General features: G+C 43.4%; 1 protein-coding gene across 1 annotated transcript in view; it reads left to right on the top strand.

Moving 5' to 3' along the window:
* Positions 1–17,715, top strand: part of CCDC85C (coiled-coil domain containing 85C) — a 188,459-nt gene that overhangs the window by 152,311 nt on the left and 18,433 nt on the right. The window contains exon 3 of the mRNA XM_073609902.1: positions 16,382–16,477. Within this exon, the coding sequence (XP_073466003.1) occupies positions 16,382–16,477 (96 nt within the window). The remainder of the gene's footprint in view (positions 1–16,381; positions 16,478–17,715) is intronic.

The following is a 17,715-nucleotide window of genomic DNA, read 5'->3' as shown; positions in this document are numbered from 1 at the left end:
TTCTTCTTTCCTTTCCTTTCCTCCATTATCTTTCTTCCCTTCCTCTCCTCCCTTACCTTTCTTCCCTTCCTTTCCTCCCTTGCCTTTCTTCCCTTCCTTTCCTCCCTTGCCTTTCTTCCCTTCCTTTCCTCCCTTATCTTTCTTCCCTTCCTTTCCTCCCTTATCTTTCTTCCCTTCCTTTCCTCCCTTCCTTTCCTCTCTTGCCTTTCTTCCCTTCCTTTCCTCCCTTACCTTTCATCCCATCCTTTCCTCCCTTACCTTTCTTCCCTTCCTTTCCTCCCTTACCTTTCTTCCCTTCCTTTCCTCCCTTGCCTTTCTTCCCTTCCATTCCTCCCTTGCCTTTCTTCCCTTCCTTTCCTCCCTTATCTTTCTTCCCTTCCTTTCCTCCCTTCCTTTTCTTCCCTTCCTTTCCTCCCTTCCTTTCCTCCCTTACCTTTCTTCCCTTCCTTTCCTCCCTTCCCTTTCTTCCCTCCTCCCTTGCATTTCCTCAATTGCCTTTCTTCCTGTACCTTTCCTCCTTTTCTTCTCTCCCTTACCTTTCTTCCCTTCCTTTGTTTATTTCTTTCTTCCTGATTTCTCCTCTCCTTCATCAGCTTTTCCCTCTCCCCATCTCTTGGTTTTATCTTCTCTTTATATTTGGTCTAGTCCTCCTCTGAGATTTCAATACATCCTTGATTACCCTCCTTGCATCCACACTGTAAAATGCAGGCATCCTGAAAGTTTTGTGAAAAGCATCTAAGTGGCTTTATCATTAAAAAAGAAACACTTAGTAGCACATAAAAAGCTTTCAACACGCCATGGAAGGCATGTGTTCTAGAAATGATTACTTGATTATTTCTCGGTTCATCTTTCTGTTGTTGGTGTTTTTCCATCTAATGACATTGGCATTCTATGGAGATAAAGGCACTAAAGGAAAACTAATGCTAGTGCTAATTTTGTAGTGTTATTCAAGTATATATTTTTACACTTTTTGGCTAGATTTTCACTTGTGGTTGGGGGGACAGTGAAAACATTTGTTTGATGCTTTGCATTGCACCAAACATCCCCCCCCCCCCCAATCATATTTAGTGGTCAGTATTGCCTGCTGAAAGCGACCCATGCAATGCATCCATTTGCAGCGTGGTGGTGCGGGTGTTTAGGGGTTAAAACAGGCGGTGAGGAGGCGACATGACACCTCCTCACCGCAAGTCAAATGCCCTCTGAAAATTGATCAACCACGGATTGCGCTTCAGAGGGCGCAGCTAGTAAATGAGCCCTAAGGGGCATATTTATAAAGCTGTGGATATTCACCATTTACTGGTGGTGAATAAATCACTGTCATTTAAAACACATGCACCAGAAAGATTAATCTGTAGTGAATATTTGGTAAATATCAGATTCACTGCCTAATAAATCTGTTTTCATAAACACTTTTTAGAGGTGCCAAAACAGAAAATTCAGGATGCACTTGGCTGAAACTAAAAACTGTCATTTAAAAAAATATATATTTTTTTTATACATAATTGTATTATATTCGACTTTTTAATTAATATGAATTTTAAATGAATATGAATTTATTGTCGACCATTATCGGCACCTTTAGCGCAAGAAGAACTCAAGAAAAATGCATCCCTTTAAATTCTATGTATGTCTTCACACTGGTCCATTGCGCTTCTGTTGTGGTGGTAAAAATCTTGCTTGCTGCATTTTTTGACCAGTTAAAAAAACTGCCCCAAAAACGCACCTCCCCGTTGAAATGCATTGAAAACGCAGCAAGAACACATCAATAACGCACTTGTGTCACGTTTTGTTTTTGATGCGGTATTTGAGTCACACGACCTATGAAAAATACACCATATGCACAGAAAAATTGTGGCAAAATCGCTGAAAAATCGTGTGTGTTTTCAGTGCCATTATCAGCATCTTTTTCTCTATCTGAAAAAAAAGGAATTTCAGTGCATCTCTAACATTATTTATATCCATTTTATGGCATGTGCCATTATTTTAATATAGTTAACATCCTTGTTACAAGAATGATAAATAAACCCAAGAACAAAAATGTAATATATTGCATCTGTCCAGTTCTTATCTGGTAAGCTTGGTGACTGCATTCATTTTAATTTTTCAGGCTTAGAAGAAGCATATAAAATATCTATTGCTCTTGCCAGTTAAAAAAGAAAACGAATGCAGCAACCACATTAGGGACTGGTAAACTCCAGTATACTACATTTTTGCTTTTGGGTTTAAACATAATTGTTAGGTATTATTTACACTTGCACTCCATGAATGGGCTCTGGCTTTAAATGGCTGGAGCTGCCAGTTGCTGCATGCAGGCAGCTGATGCATGTCTATAGGCAGGGGCTGCATGGCGGCCATACATGGATCGAAATTCAACTGGTTCAGCAGGGATCCACAGAATTTTGATCCATGTATGGGCAGATCGACTTCTGTACAACCAGCCTCTCTGTTTTTTCCCGAACGCTCGGTGCTGCCGGCTATAGCCAGCAGCACTGATTAGTATATTCTGACAGCGGGGAAGTCTACTCATCAGCAGAACACAATAACTCAGTGGGAGTGATTCCCCACCTGATTCGGATGTGTGGATGGGGGAATTGGGTCTTTTTTTCTTTTTTTGTTCAACCAAAAATAATGGTCAATGTATTGCCAGCTTTAGCCACACCTCCCAATTTGACATCCATGTGGGTGTGAGTGAGTGGCCCCGAATGCAGACAACGTGCATTTGGGGCGGCTCACTCTCACCCGCGCGGCTTTTAAACTGTTTGTGCAGCAATTGCCTTCCCATACAAATGAATGGCCGGCCCGTCTGCATGCAGCACCTGGTGGCCCCAGCTACTTAAAGACCATGCCAATTCACAGACTATGGGTGTAAGAGCCTGTTTGACTGAGGCTTTTAGTACAATTGTGCAAAAAAAATAAAATACAATAGTAAAATGTTTAGTTGTGGTTTCATTTAGTTTAATGTCTCTGCAGTAGTTTACATTGAAGGGAATTTGATAAATATCACAATTGACCTTATTTGAGAAAGGTAGAAAGGAAGAGAGATAGGCAGTTCCATAGATGTATTTTATTCCCTCTAATTGTGAAAAATCATCCACTGTTTTAATGGAAACCTGTATCTGTTCAGGTAGAGATGGATGTTGATACACCCTTGTTGAAGGCATCCATACAAAGCAATATTCATTTACTCCCACTTCTGTCAATAATGTTCTTGTCCTCAGATCACTCCGAGTCACCTCGAGGAATTCGCCAGACACAGAAATATAAAATTTGATCTGTGAAACGTTTAATTGATTTTAATTGATCCCCAGGTCATAATGGGATGAACGTGTGTTATAGATAAAATAGCAGCTGCTGTATAGTAGGTTATTATTTTATATTCTCGTTTACTATGAGCCCCTCTGAACAGTTTTTCAAAAAGAGTAGTAGCTTATGGCTTTCAACAGTCATAAAGGAGAGGGAGATAATAGCAGTATTTCTTTTCTGTATTGCAGAGCAACTGAGACCAAACTCACAATTTATTTGCAGTTAAGTCCAAGCACTAAAGGTCTTCATGTGCTGAAGTAATTCTGGATTTAGACATAAAATATCTGTGATTTTCTTGTTTTCCATCTGTTTTCCTATTATATTCATCCTGCATTGTATCCTTCCTGTCTCCTTTCCTTCCCCCCTTTTTTTTTTTGTTTCTTTCTGCTCTCTTGTCATAATCATATCTTTCTTTCTCCACATTCATTGTTTTTTACCTTCCTTTCTACCTTTCCTCGTCTCTCCTTTCTTGTTTCCCTTTCATCCCCTGCCTCGTCTCTTCTTCCTTCCCTGCTTTTCCTCGCATTCCTTTCCTTCATTCCTTTCATGTCTCTCCTCTTGGTACTTCATTCCTTTTCTGCCTCACCTCTCCTTTTTCTTTCATTTCTTTCTTTTTTTCCTTCCTTCCATCCTTCCTCCCTCCCTTCCTTTCATTCTTTTCCAGTTTTGCCTCTCCTTTCGTCATTCCTTCACTGCCCCCCCTTTTCTTCCTTCTCCGCCTCACCTCTGCTTCCTTGCTTCCTGCCTAGCCTCCCCTTCATTCCTTCTTTCTTTCCTCTCCTCACCTCGCCTCTCCTCCTTCCTTCCTTACATGCCTTGCTTGCTTCTCCTTCCTTCCTTCCTTCCTTCCTTCCTTCCTTTTTTCCTTGCCTCCCCTCTACCTTCCCTGTCTTGTTTTTTCTTCCTTCCTCCCCTCTGTCTTTCTTCTCTGGCTCTCCTATTTGTTCTTTAACTCTTTTCTTGCTTCTTTCCTTCTTTCTTGCTAGCCTTCCTCTCCTCTCTGCCTTGCCTCTCCCCCTTTGCTCCATCCCTGCCTCACCTCTCCTTCCTGCTTTGCCTCTGCTTTCTTTCTTCTTTCTTTCTTTCTTTCTTTCTTTCTTTCTTTCTTTCTTTCTTTCTTTCTTTCTTTCTTTCTTTCTTTCTTTCTTTCTTTCTTTCTTTCTTTCCTTCCTTCCTTCCTTCCTTCCTTCCTTCCTTCCTTCCTTCCTTCCTTCCTTCCTTCCTTCCTTCCTTCCTTCCTTCCTTCCTTCCTCCCTGTCTTGCCTCTCCTTCCTTCCTTCCTCCCTGTCTTGCCTCTCCTTCCTTCTTCACTGCCTAGCGTCTCCTTCCTTCTTCACTGCCTAGCGTCTCCTTCCTTCTTTCTTTACTGCCTAGCCTCTCCTTCATTCCTCCCTTCCCTGCCTCACATCACCTTTTTCTTTCCTTTCTCACCTCTCCTTCCTCTGTCCCTCCCTAGCCATCTTCTTTCTTTGTTCCCTGACTCACCTCAACTGTTTTTCTCCCTTACCTGCCTTACCTATCCTTCTTTCCTTTCTTCCTTGTCTATCCTCTCATTCTTTCTTTCCTGGCTCTCCTCTTCTTCCTTCCTTACCCCTCCTCTTCTTCCTTCACTCTCCTATTCTTTCTTCCTTCCCTGCCTCTTATTTTCTACCTTTCTGCATTTATTTCCTCCCTGCCTCGTCTCTCCTTCTTCCTTTCCTGTCCCTGCCTCGTCTCCCCTTCTTTCTTTCCTCCCTGCCACGTCTCCCCTTCTTTCTTTCCTCCCTGCCTCGTTTCCCCTTCTTTCTTTCCTCTCTGCCTTGTCTCTCCTTCTTTCTTTCCTCCCTGCCTCTTCTCCCCTTCTTTCTTTCCTCCCTGCCTCGTCTCCCCTTCTTTCTTTCCTCCCTGCCTCGTCTCCCCTTCTTTCTTTCCTCCCTGCCTCGTCTCTCCTTCTGTCTTTCCTCCCTGCCTCGTCTCCCCTTCTTTCTTTGCTCCCTGCCTCGTACCCCCTTATTTCTTTCTTCTCTGCCTCATCTCCCCTTCTTTCTTTCCTCCCTGCCTCGTCTCCCTTCTTTCTTTCTTCCCTGCCTCGTCTCCCCTTCTTTCTTTCCTCCCTGCCTAGTCTCTCCTTCTTTCTTTCCTCCCTGCCTCGTCTCTCCTTCTTTCTTTCCTCCCTGCCTCGTCTCCCCTTCTTTCTTTCCTCCCTGCCTCGTCTCTCCTTCTTTCTTTCCTCCCTGCCTCGTCTCTCCTTCTTTCTTTCCTCCCTGCTTCGTCTATCCTTTATTCTTTCCTCCCTGCCTCGTCTCTCCTTCTTTCTTTCCTCCCTGCCTCGTCTCTCCTTCTTTCTTTCCTCCCTGCCTCGTCTATCCTTTATCCTTTCCTCCCTGCCTCGTCTCCCCTTCTGTCTTTCCTCCCTGCCTTGTCTCCCCTTCTTTCTTTCCTCCCTGCCTCGTCTATCCTTTATCCTTTCCTCACTGCCTCGTCTCCCCTTCTTTCTTTCCTCACTGCCTCGTCTCTCTTTCTTTCTTTCCTCCCTGCCTCGTCTCCCCTTCTTTCTTTCCTCCCTGCCTCGTCTCCCCTTCTTTCTTTCCTCCCTGCCTCGTCTCCCCTTCTTTCTTTCCTCCCTGCCTCGTCTCTCCTTTCTTTCCTGTCCCTGCCTTGCCTTTTCTTGACACAGCCTGTCATTGGTTCATAGTGAGCACAATGAAGAACACTTTTTCACTAGCTGCTTAAATTTACTGCTCTTTTACTTATATATCTGAGTTTGTGTTGCATTGAGCTTGCTTTAATATCTAGTCATGACAACACAGCATCATATATTAGCTGGTGTTTAACAATCCCACACAGGGTGCCATTGACTTTTTTTAGGTTTCTAAAGACTTTTCCAGGCGTCCTGTGCCTCCACATCACCGCTTATCTGGGCAGGGCGAGGAGATTTAAGGCTCTTCCGCTTTATCTGGCAAGGAGAGAGAGGAGTGATTTAATTGCACGTGAAGTTTGGCAGTAAGCAGAAAGCACTATTTCCATAGCAGCGCATTACTTCTGCTTCAGACAAGTTATTGGGTCAGTCTCTTCCAAGTGAAAATACATCACGCTTATTCTGAAGACTCATCCAGAGCTGTCTGTTTATTCACACTGGAGATCAGAAGGAAGCCAGGCAATTCTTCAGCACTGCGTGTTTGCTTTATCAAAAAACAGAACACGTTGATATAGATAGCAACCATTTGATGTCACCCGCTCTGTTTTCTTTGACCTTCAATATATTCCCACATTAGGTGTTACAGCATTTCCAAAGAAAAACCGTTGTGGTAAGGACTTAAAGGAAAGCTGTAATAAAAGAATACTGAAGCTGCCTTTGCTGACCTGTCTTGAAAATGCTAGTTGCCTGGCTGCCATGCTGATCTGGTGTCTTTAAAGCTGATTATAAAAGATATATTAGATACAAATTAGCAGCTCTGTATCTATTATTGCATCCTGAAATGTTTATGTACTTTGTATTAGCCTTTTTCAGACTCTTCTACAGCAGAACTCAGACTGCGTTTGGTCTCAAATGCCGCTTTACGCATTGACATACCTCCTTAGACCCAGTCTTTCCAGATATTATGGTCACCTGCTGATTTGGCACCATCCACAGGCAACTTAACTCCTTGGGGAGAGAGAAAGGCAACAGTGCTCTCTGCAGGGAGAACCCAATCCATACACCAGATCCACTCACAGGTGCTTAGGCTCTATGTATCCCATCACACTCCAACGTAATAAATAGTAAGAAGAGCCGGCAACACTGAAATCCTTGAAGTGCCATTTATTGGTACATCAGAGTGACAGCAAAACAATAGCCCGGGCGCGTTTCGGCAATAGCCTTAGCCGTAGCTAGTTTGAAATCGATATGGCAAGACATATATATACACATACACCTACACAGACTCCACCTTTGAACAATTAGCATATCAAATTGATACCACAGAAAAAAGGGGGATATAAAATGTTGAGCCAAAAAAATTCGCTTAAAGCGTAGTTCCACCCTCCGGTGCCACATTTGGCGCCTTTGGGGGGGGGGGGGCAGGATACCTGTCTTTCACAGGTATGCTGTCCCCACTTCCAGGAGCCTCAGCCACGGGTATTGACAACACCGCGGGGCTCTCTCCTCCTCCCCCTGTTGCCAGGCCAGTAGGAGAGAGGAACGGTGCCTCGCGCATGTGCAGTAGGGTTCCCGGCGTGAAGCAGCAAGGCTACACTGCCGGATTCCCTTACTCGCAATGGAGGCAGCAGCACCCGACAGCTGATGGAAAGATCAGCTGCGGTGCCGACATCCCTGGACTCCAGGACAGGTAAGTGTCCGATTATTAAAAGTCAGCAGCTGCAGTATGTGCAGCTGCGGACTTTTAATTTTTGCAGCGGTGGACGGACCTCCGTTTTAACTCTTCAGTCAGACACAGAAGTTGAATCCAACACAATTCTACTTAAGATAATTGCAGTACAAAGGATATTTTTCCAGTTTTTTGAATTATAACAAGACAATAACTTCCTTAAAGTGTTACTAAACCCACAGCAGTAAAATCAGTCTGTATATGCAGTAAAGCATGCTTGTTATACTCACTGTGGAACCTAAGGGGTTAACCCTCTGCATTGTGTAAAAAGGCTGTTTGATCCTGTATGCACAGAGCCTCCTCTTCTTGCATCGTTTCCAAAACATGTTCTCTATAAGGCAGAGTTACTGTAGTCAGGCTGCACATGTTCAGTTTGGTGTGTATTTCTAGAGAGTTTTTTTCTGGGGAGAGTGCATGTGATCAAAACAGGGCCAATCAGTACTGTCCAGACAGAAGGTCAGGGGTCCTGCATCCTCGTAGGACAGCCAGTGCTGTATGAAACCTCCTCCTACACGCTTTAACCAGGCACTGATAGAAGTCATAAGACTGCTATATACTGCTGATGAGAAAAGGTATTTAGCAGTTTATATTTTCTGAAATAATTGCATTTCCATGTTCTGTGTACTGTGGGAGACCAGATATAGTGAATGCAGAGTCCTGGGTTTAGTAACACTTTAAAGTGTTACTAAACCCAGTTATATGAAAATAGTTCACCCGCCTGCCCAACCCCCCCCCCCCCCCCCCCCCCCCACAGTGCCCACAGCTTATAAATCTTCTTTTTACATTAAAATACTGCCACTATATCACTATATACCTTTTCGGATGATCTGCTTACCACGGTTACATGATAAACTGCACAGTTTCTCCAGAGCTGAGAGTTCAGGTGGGAGGAAATTTCCACTACAGCCTGTATACACACCCATACGTGTGATGTCAATATCATGTGACCTGGCTAGCTCTGAGAACAAGTAACTGTTCTCTCCAGCATAAAAGACACAACTGAGCATGTGCAGGTCGGTTACACTGCCTGTGTTAGCTGGCCTTCCCAGATAGACAGTGCAGGAGGGGGAGGATCTGTGCATACAGGATAAAACAGCCTTTTTGCACCCAGTGCAGAGGATGAACCCCTTAAGTTCCACAGTGAGTATAACAAGCATGCTATGCTGCATATACAGACTGATTTTACTGTTGTGGGTTTAGTAACACTTTAAGCACTGTCTCTGCAACTCATTTACAGAGACTGAGGGAATGTGGAAGAAACAGGAAGGGTCTAGTTAGGACTGAACTAACTAGCACTAAACAGGAGGGGAGGACAGAGGGAGATAACAATTTACATAAGTAAACAAGCTGTAGTGGCCCAGATCGCCACAAGATGTCAGCATGTTATAGAACAATAATACCCCCATGCCGTTCAATAAAACACAGAAAAAATACATAAAAGTGGGTCAGGAACAGCCTGGGAGAGGGAGTAGCAGCACAAGAAATTAGTCAGTTGTGCTGTGATGCACATGTTGAAAATAATATAGAACAGAATGTCTTCTCCTTTGACTGTCAAGTCACTGGCTGGGGGGAGAGACAAGACCTGTAAGTGTTAGTTAACGGCAACAAAAAAAAAATCAGGTCTTCTGCTTTGCCCTACAGATCAAATCTCAGCACAGGATGGACAGGAATACAAATCCTTCTAATCCAGCATTTAGCTTCCCTACACAGATTCACACAGGAAAGGCTTACTTTGCGTCAATTCAAGGTTCTCATTTTTAACTGAAGCCCTGATGAAGAGGGAGTTCATTTAAGTTCATTTGACCCCCGAAACACGTTGGCTGTCTTCTAGCACAAAACGAATAAATGAATCTGGATTCTTTTGTCTTTTGGTCTGGTGCTCTGTCCGTGTATACATATTGTTTTTGTTTTTTTTCCTGGGAAAAGCAACAGGCCCTCTTTAGCTGTACAGGACACCCCACCCCCACCCCACATATACTCACCCACTGTTTGCTCAGGTTGACTGCTGGAGAGACCAGCCCTTCATGATACCCAAGTCAATCTGGTTGGAGCCCTAAGGGCCCACCACTTCCCTCAAAATGCCTGGTGATTAGATTGGCCACAGAGCCCCAACCCCCCCCCCATACCTATGTGTGTTGAAAGTGTTGAGTATTTTGGCCCCATGAACTAATGATACACATAAAGACCATCAGTTAAAATCTTAAGACCCAGGAGGATTTTTCCTCTAACTTATTCTGTATCGATAAAAGCAGGTTGGTGGTGAACAGTGAGATGTGATTGGGTCTAATTGAGTCTATTTTTATTTAAAAATAATCATTTTGGTAGGTGTTCCTGCTGCCAGTAGCAATCAATTGGCTTCCATTTTCCAGTTCTCTAGTGCCGTATAGAAAAATGAAGACGGACAATCTGGTGTCTATGGACAAGAATTGTTCTTTCTTCAAACACATTTCCAGCACTTCCTATTGTGTTTTGCAGAGTCTTTGTTCTGTATTTCTAGACATGCAGAGGATCTGGTTTAATAGACGTCATGTGACGTGATTATGCAAGGTTGGAAGTTCACTGCAGAAGACTCACTTGGTGTCAAGTCTTAAGTGATTAGGTGGGGCTTATACTCCTGGACAGGTGCAGCTTGGCAGTTCATGGACCAGTTTTCAGAAGCATCCAGGAGTTTATCACCTGCTGGGCAATCCTCCCTATTCTCTGATCTTTATAATCCTTCCTGATGCGACAAATGTGATAATTAGCTTGTGTCTCATCTCTTCTGCACATACCAAGGGCTGTTCCTGACTAATAAACTGGTTTAAAGTCCTTCAGAGGTGACATGATGAAATGCAAGTATCAGAGTCACTGGTGTTTGAGAAGGTCTTTACATGCTTGTAAATGTGTCAGCTTATTTCTGAGGTTGTAGGTAGCCTTAGAGTGACACAGTCATTATCGGGAAGGCTGCCAGTAGCCCAAGAGTGACACGATCATTATTGGGAAGGCTGTAGGTAGCCGTAGAGTGACCCAATCATTATTCAGAAGGTTGTAGGGTAGCCTTACAACAATCTTTCTCAATCAGGGTTCTGTGGAACCCAAGGATTCCTCCAGTGGTTGCTAGGGGCTCCTTGAGCATGGAGCAACTTCTAATGCCGCGTACACAGGAGCGGACTGTCCAGCAGAAAAGGTCCGACGGAAATGATTCCATCTGACATTCCGATCGTGTGTGGGCTTCATCTGACCTTTTCTGTCAAATTCCGATGGACCTAGAAATAGAACATGTTTCAAATCTTTCTAACGGACTTGAGTCCGATCGAAAAATCGGTTCATCTGTATGCTAGTCCGACGGACAAAAAAAGACGCAAGGGCAGCTATTGGCTACTGGCTATGAACTTCCTTATTCTAGTCCGGTTGTACGTCATCACGTTCGAAACGATCGGACTTTGGTGTGATCGTGTGTATGCAAGTCCGTTTCGTTGGAACTCCGTTGCATTCTTCCTACCGACCACCACTATTGTACTGTGAGCTGTAGATGTAGTAATTTATTATCAGGGGATCCCTGAACCCAGAAAAGTATTTTAAGGGTTCATCCATGTTAAGGATGAGAAAGGCTGCCTTAGATTGACAGACATTATCTGAAGGCTGTTGGTAGCCTTAGAGTGACACAAACTTAATTGGGAAGGCTGTAGTTAGCCTTGGAGAGACCTTATCTTTATTGGGAAGGCTGTAGGTAGCCTTGGAGAGACCCAATCATTATTGGGAAGGTTGAAGGTAGCCTGAGAGTGACACAAACTTATTTGGTAAGGCTGTAGGTAGCCTTGTAGAGACCTGATCATTATTGGGAGGCTGTAGGTAGCCTTAGAGACACCTGATCATTATTGGGAAGGCTGTAGGTAGTCTTGAAGAGATCTAATCATTATTGGGATGGCTCTAGGTGGCCTTGAAGAGACCTAATTATTATTGGGAAGGCTGTAGGTAGCCTTGAAGACACCTGATTATTATTGGGAAGGCTGTAGGTATGAGAGCTGATCGTTATTGGGAAGGCTCTAGGTAGCTTTGGAGAGATCTTATCATTATTGGCAAGGCTGTAGGTAGCCTTGGAGAGACCTGATCATTATAGGGAAGGCTGTAGGTAGCATTGAAGAGACCTGATTATTATTGGGAAGGCTGTGGGTAGCCTTGAAGACACCTGCTCATTATTGGGAAGGCTGTAGGTATGAGAGCTGATCATTATTGGGAAGGCTCTAGGTAGCTTTGGAGAGATCTGATCATTATAGGGAAGGCTGTAGGTAGCCCTAAAGTGACCTGATCATTATTGGGAAGGTTGCAGGTAGCTTTAGAGTGGCACAGTCATTGGGAAGGCTTAAGATACCTATAGGGACCAGACAATTGTGGTACATGCCCTGGGTTAACTGACTAGCCATGGGGATATATTGAATATGATTGATTACTCTTGTTTTTCCCTCTCTACATAAGCCAGAACCAGAGTCCACCAATTCTTTTTGTTCGTATTTACAGGTTAGCTTTTTTAAAAAATATTTACAGTGGCCAGTTGGTGTTAGTGCAGTGACCCATTGCATACCTTTTGAATTTCTGCAGGCATCCAGGAGAAAATCCATACATAACAACAATGGTTGAAATGATTTTTCAGTTTAAGGATGTTGGCCAGGAAGCGGCCAAGAGGGCATCCACTGTGCAAATTTCAGCTGATTAAGTAGGAACTTGCTTAAAATTTGAATGGTGAATGACCAGCTTGACTTCTTTTTTTTTTTTTTTAACAATTAATGTGCTTCTGATAGATATCTGATGACAAAAATGGCTGTTGAAGTTCAGCTTCCTTGGTCACCTCTCCCCCTCACACCTAAAGAACAATTTGTGCTCTCACCTCATGTAGGTAAATTCGCTGTTAGAGTGACAGCACTATCCAGTGCAACAAATAATGACTTGCTCACAGTGCTGCCTTTCCCAACTGAGCCCTGCTGTACAAGGATTATAATAAACGAATATAAACACACATTTAGGATATATGTGTTATGCTAATAATACTTGATAAATACATACCTGGGTTAAAGATTGACTTTTAAATGTTTATGTGGAGTTTTTCTTTCACTTCTCTTTAAAAAGAATTATTAAATCTTATCAGTTTTACATTTCTTATTGCCATTTTTCCTTCTTTGTCATCTAAGCCCAGATGTAAAGCTGGTAAATAACATGTTGCGTTATAGCCAAATCCCTCCCCATTCTCTCTTAAGTAATATATAATGTTATCTAATGGCAGAAATCAGAATCTTGTTTTCTTTTTAAGAAATTACATAAAGGAGTATATTTATAAAGCAGTAACTCTACCATTCAAGAGAGAATGAAAACCGTGGAGTCTGTGTTTATTTAAAATATTAATTCCAACTTGGAATGTGAAATCGCCATCACATGACCGATCCCCCTGATGATTTCCATATTTGATTAATAACGTCAAAATGTATAGGGATGGCAGAACTGCTCTCCGAATATAATTTATAGTTCATAGGTGTGACCTGACTGACCTTTAAACATAAGAGAAGATTGTTTATATAATCTGCGTCCAGAACTGATCATTCGCAGTTAAACACTCAATGAGTGATTACATGTGAGCGGCCGCTAATGGCTGCAGGAGTTGTAAGCTTTCCATTGTTTTCAATGGGTTTTCCCACCCAGGACTTAGCAGAAGGGAATTCCTGCTGGGTCTCCTGCGTCTACTGGCAAATGGCCCCATGTGCATTGTGACTTGGGTCTTATTTGTTTTATACATGTTCTTTTTTTTTTTTTTTGGTTTAAGTAAAATTGCAATCAGGGGAACAGAGCGATGGCTCTGGGGTTGGGTGCTAAATTGCCATTGTCTGCTGTTTGCATGTTTTGGATAAAAATACTGATATTTACAGATTTCTGCTAGAAAGGACAATGATGTATACATGGTAAACTGATATTTGTTATATTTCTGTTTTCATTATTTGGACAATAGTTTATTTTTCTGTTAAATTCTGCTATTTTGTTACACTTCATAACTGGTTGATTCAGTTCTAGCAACCATAAAATCATTTTTTTTATATAGTACATGCAGTGAAATACCGCAAAAATGAATACAAGGACATGTGCTGATGGGAGTAGGAGAAAGCTGTAATGTTTCCTGTAAATATATGAAGAAGGCTTTTCAGGCATCCCTTTAGATGTGAATGCTCCTTATGTATCCCTTAGCCTAGAGTGCATGCTCCTTACTTGTACCTTAGCCTAGGTTGGATGCTGCTCATCTGCACCTTAGCTTAGGGTGTATGCTCCTTATCCAACCCTTAGCCTAGGGTGCATGCTTCTTACCTATCCCTTTGGCTAGGGTGCATGCTCTTTACCTTTCCGTTTACCTAGGAGGGGTGCTGCTTTCCTGTCTCTTAGCCTAGGGGTATGCTGCTTTCCTGTCCCTTAGCCTAGGGCGCATTCTGCTTTCCTGGCCCTTAGCCTAGTATGCATGCACCATACCTATCACTTTGCCTAGGGTGAATACTCCTTACCTAACCCTAAGCCTAGTATGCATGCTCCATACTTGACCCTTAGCTTAGGGTGCATGCTTTTTACCTTTCCTTTTACCTAGAAGGGGTGCTGCATTCCTGTCCCTTAGCCTAGGGTGCATGCTCCTTACCTGGCCCTTAGCCTAGTATACATGCTCCTTACCTAACTCTTAGCCTAGTATTCATGCTCCTTACCTGACACTTAGCCTAGTATGCATGCTCCATACCTGACCCTTAGCCTAGTATACATGCTCCTTACCTAACTCTTAGCCTAGTATGCATGCTCCATACTTGACCCTTAGCCTGGTACGCATGCTCCTTGCCTGACCCTTAGTCTAGTATGCATGCTCCTTACCCGGCCTTTTACCTAGGGTGCATGATGCTTAACCTGACAATTAGCCTAGTATTCATGTTTCTTACCTGACCCAACGCCTAGTATACATGCTCCATACCTGCACCTTAGCGTAGAATACATGCTCCTTACCCAAAACCCTTAGCCTAGTATGCATGCTCTTTACCTGACCCTTAGCCTATTGTGCATGCACCACACCTGTCCCTTTGCCTAGGGTGCATGCTCCTTACCTGACCCTAAGCCTAGTATGCATGGGCCTTACCTGACCCTAAGCTTAGTATGCATGCTCCTTGCCTTTTCCTTAGCCTAGTATGCATGCTCTGTACCTGAACCCTAGCCTAATATGCATGCTCCATACATGCCCCTTACCCTAGTATGCATGCTTCTTACCTGACCCCTAGCCTAGTATGCATGCTCTTTACCTGACCCTTAGCCTATTGTGCATGCACCACACCTGTCCCTTTGCCTAGGGTGAATGCTCCTTACCTGATCCTAAGCCTAGTATGCATGGGCCTTACCTGACCCTAAGCCTAGTATGCATGCTCCTTACCTGTTCCTTAGCCTAGTATGCATGCTCCGTACCTGTCCCTTTGCCTAGGGTGAATGCTCCTTACCTGACCCTTAGCCTAGTATGCATACTCCTTACCTGACCCTTAGCCTAGTATGCATGCACCACACCTGTCCCTTTGCCTAGGGTGAATGCTCCTTACCTGATCCTAAGCCTAGTATGCATGCTCATTACCTGACCCTAAGCCTAGTATGCATGCTCCTAGTATGCATGCACCACACCTGTCCCTTTGCCTAGGGTGAATGCTCCTTTCCTGATCCTAAGCCTAGTATGCATGCTCCTTACCTGACCCCAAGCCTAGTATGTATGCTCCTTACCTGTTCCTTAGCCTAATATGCATGCTCCATACATGCCCCTTACCCTAGTATGCATGCTTCTTACCTGACCCTTAGCCTAGTATGCATGCTCTTTACCTGACCCTTAGCCTATTGTGCATGCACCACACCTGTCCCTTTGCCTAGGGTGAATGCTCCTTACCTGATCCTAAGCCTAGTATGCATGGGCCTTACCTGACCCTAAGCCTAGTATGCATGCTCCTTACCTGTTCCTTAGCCTAGTATGCATGCTCCGTACCTGTCCCTTTGCCTAGGGTGAATGCTCCTTACCTGACCCCAAGCCTAGTATGTAAGCTCCTTACCTGTTCCTTAGCCTAGTATGCATGCTCCATACATGCCCCTTAGCCTAGTAGGCATACTCCTTACCTGACCCTTAGCCTAGTATGCATGCACCACACCTGTCCCTTTGCCTAGGGTGAATGCTCCTTACCTGATCCTAAGCCTAGTATGCATGCTCCTTACCTGACCCTAAGCCTAGTATGCATGGTCCTTATCTGACCCTTAGCCTAGTATGCATGCTCCTTATCTGACCCTTAGCCTAGTATGCATGCTCCATACCTGACCCTCAGCCTAGTATCCATGCTCTGTACCTCTGTAACAGGAGATGTGTTACTGGCCAGATCACCAAGTGAAAACAAAAGCCTAAAAAAAGAAAAAGGAATGCAGCCACCACATCTAATGATTTGCTAAGCTGCAATATATTACATTTTTGGGTTTAATACCGCTTTAACGTACACAAAGAAAAATAAGCTCTTTTGCCCTGCCAGATAGGGGTGGGGTGTGTGGCAGAGCTGTGTACATCTCAGGACTGGATGGACAGAAATACAAATCCTTTTGGCAGGTAAAACCGCTCTCATATATGTATTTTAAACTGTAGTCCCATTTCATAATCTCGATAAATCTATAATTATCTGTCTGCCCCTCGCCTGCTAAAAAACGTCACGCTTTTCCTTTTTGTGTTTTAGCATTCCAGCCACAATGACTTGAGGAGTTTACGGAAAGGCTTATCGCCGTACCACTCAGAATCCCAGCTGTCATCGCTCACACCCTACCAGGAGAACGTAAGGAAACCCTCCGCCGCCTCTAATTTACTGGTGACATGTGTGTATATATGGCAGGAAGAGAAGACAGGTCCCCATTCCCTCTCCTCCATCAGGATGAATATTTATAAGCGCAGACAATGAGGGGGGATTTATGCCCCCTAATAGCGGAGATCATGAATATGTATAGAACCTCATCCCCAAGGATTCCCATAAATTGCTGCTGAAGAATTTATATAATATAATCTGCTTTATTGTCCGGCCTGTCTGCCCCTGACAAGCCAGTCCCATTTGTGATAAGGTGCAGAAGGAAGACAGAATTTACCGGGAGGAAGTGACTGGGATGGGGAAATTTAATGTCAGCTTTGTGCATTTGTGATGGTGACAAAACCCAGCGTATAAAGAGCCTTTACAGTCCCGCATCCCTTGTTCCCTTCCCAGCTCTGTAATTATGCATTTTACAGCCGAGTTATTACACTGAATCATTTTGTAATAGTCTGGTGTGGCTTGGAGTTGTACATATAAATGGCCTATGAATGCTATTTACCCTTATAAAAAATAACCTAATAACACACATCAACATTTGCTGCGGGCTTTGGGGGGTTAATGGGTTGGGAGCTGGAAATATTTATAAATAATACAACACTGCCCCATGTGGCCATTGCTGAAACTGCAATTTGTTTGAAAGGACCAGCATACCCACACACTGTATGTGTGTGTGTCTATGTATAGTGTGTGTGTGTGTGTATATATATATATATATATATATATATATATATATATATATATATATATATATATATAGTATTTCACAAAAGTGAGTACACCCCTCACATTTTTGTAAATATTTTATTCTATCTTTTCATGTGACAACACTGAAGAAATTACACTTTACAATGTAAACTACAAGTAACTCAACACACAGCCATTAATGTCTATACCGCTGGCAACAAAAGTGAGTACACCCCTAAGTGAAAATGTCCAAATTGGGCCCAATTAGCCATTTTCCCTCCCCGGTGTCATGTGACTCGTTAGTGTTACAAGGTCTCAAGTGTGAATGGGGAGCAGGTGTGTTAAATTCGGTGTTATCACTTTCACTCTCTCATACTGGTCACTGGAAGATCAACATGGCAAAGAACTCTCTGAGGATCTGAAAAAAAGAATAGTTGCTCTACATAAAGATTGCCTAGGCTATAAGAAGATTGCAAGACCCTGAAACTGAACTGCAGCACAGTGGTGAAGACCATGCAGCGGTTTAC

This window comes from Aquarana catesbeiana, linkage group LG13 (genome assembly GCF_042186555.1).
Source record: "Aquarana catesbeiana isolate 2022-GZ linkage group LG13, ASM4218655v1, whole genome shotgun sequence".
NCBI classification, from domain to species: Eukaryota; Metazoa; Chordata; class Amphibia; order Anura; family Ranidae; genus Aquarana; species Aquarana catesbeiana.
The sequence above is the reverse complement of the archived record's forward strand: the minus strand, read 5'-3'. Positions and strand labels throughout refer to the sequence as shown.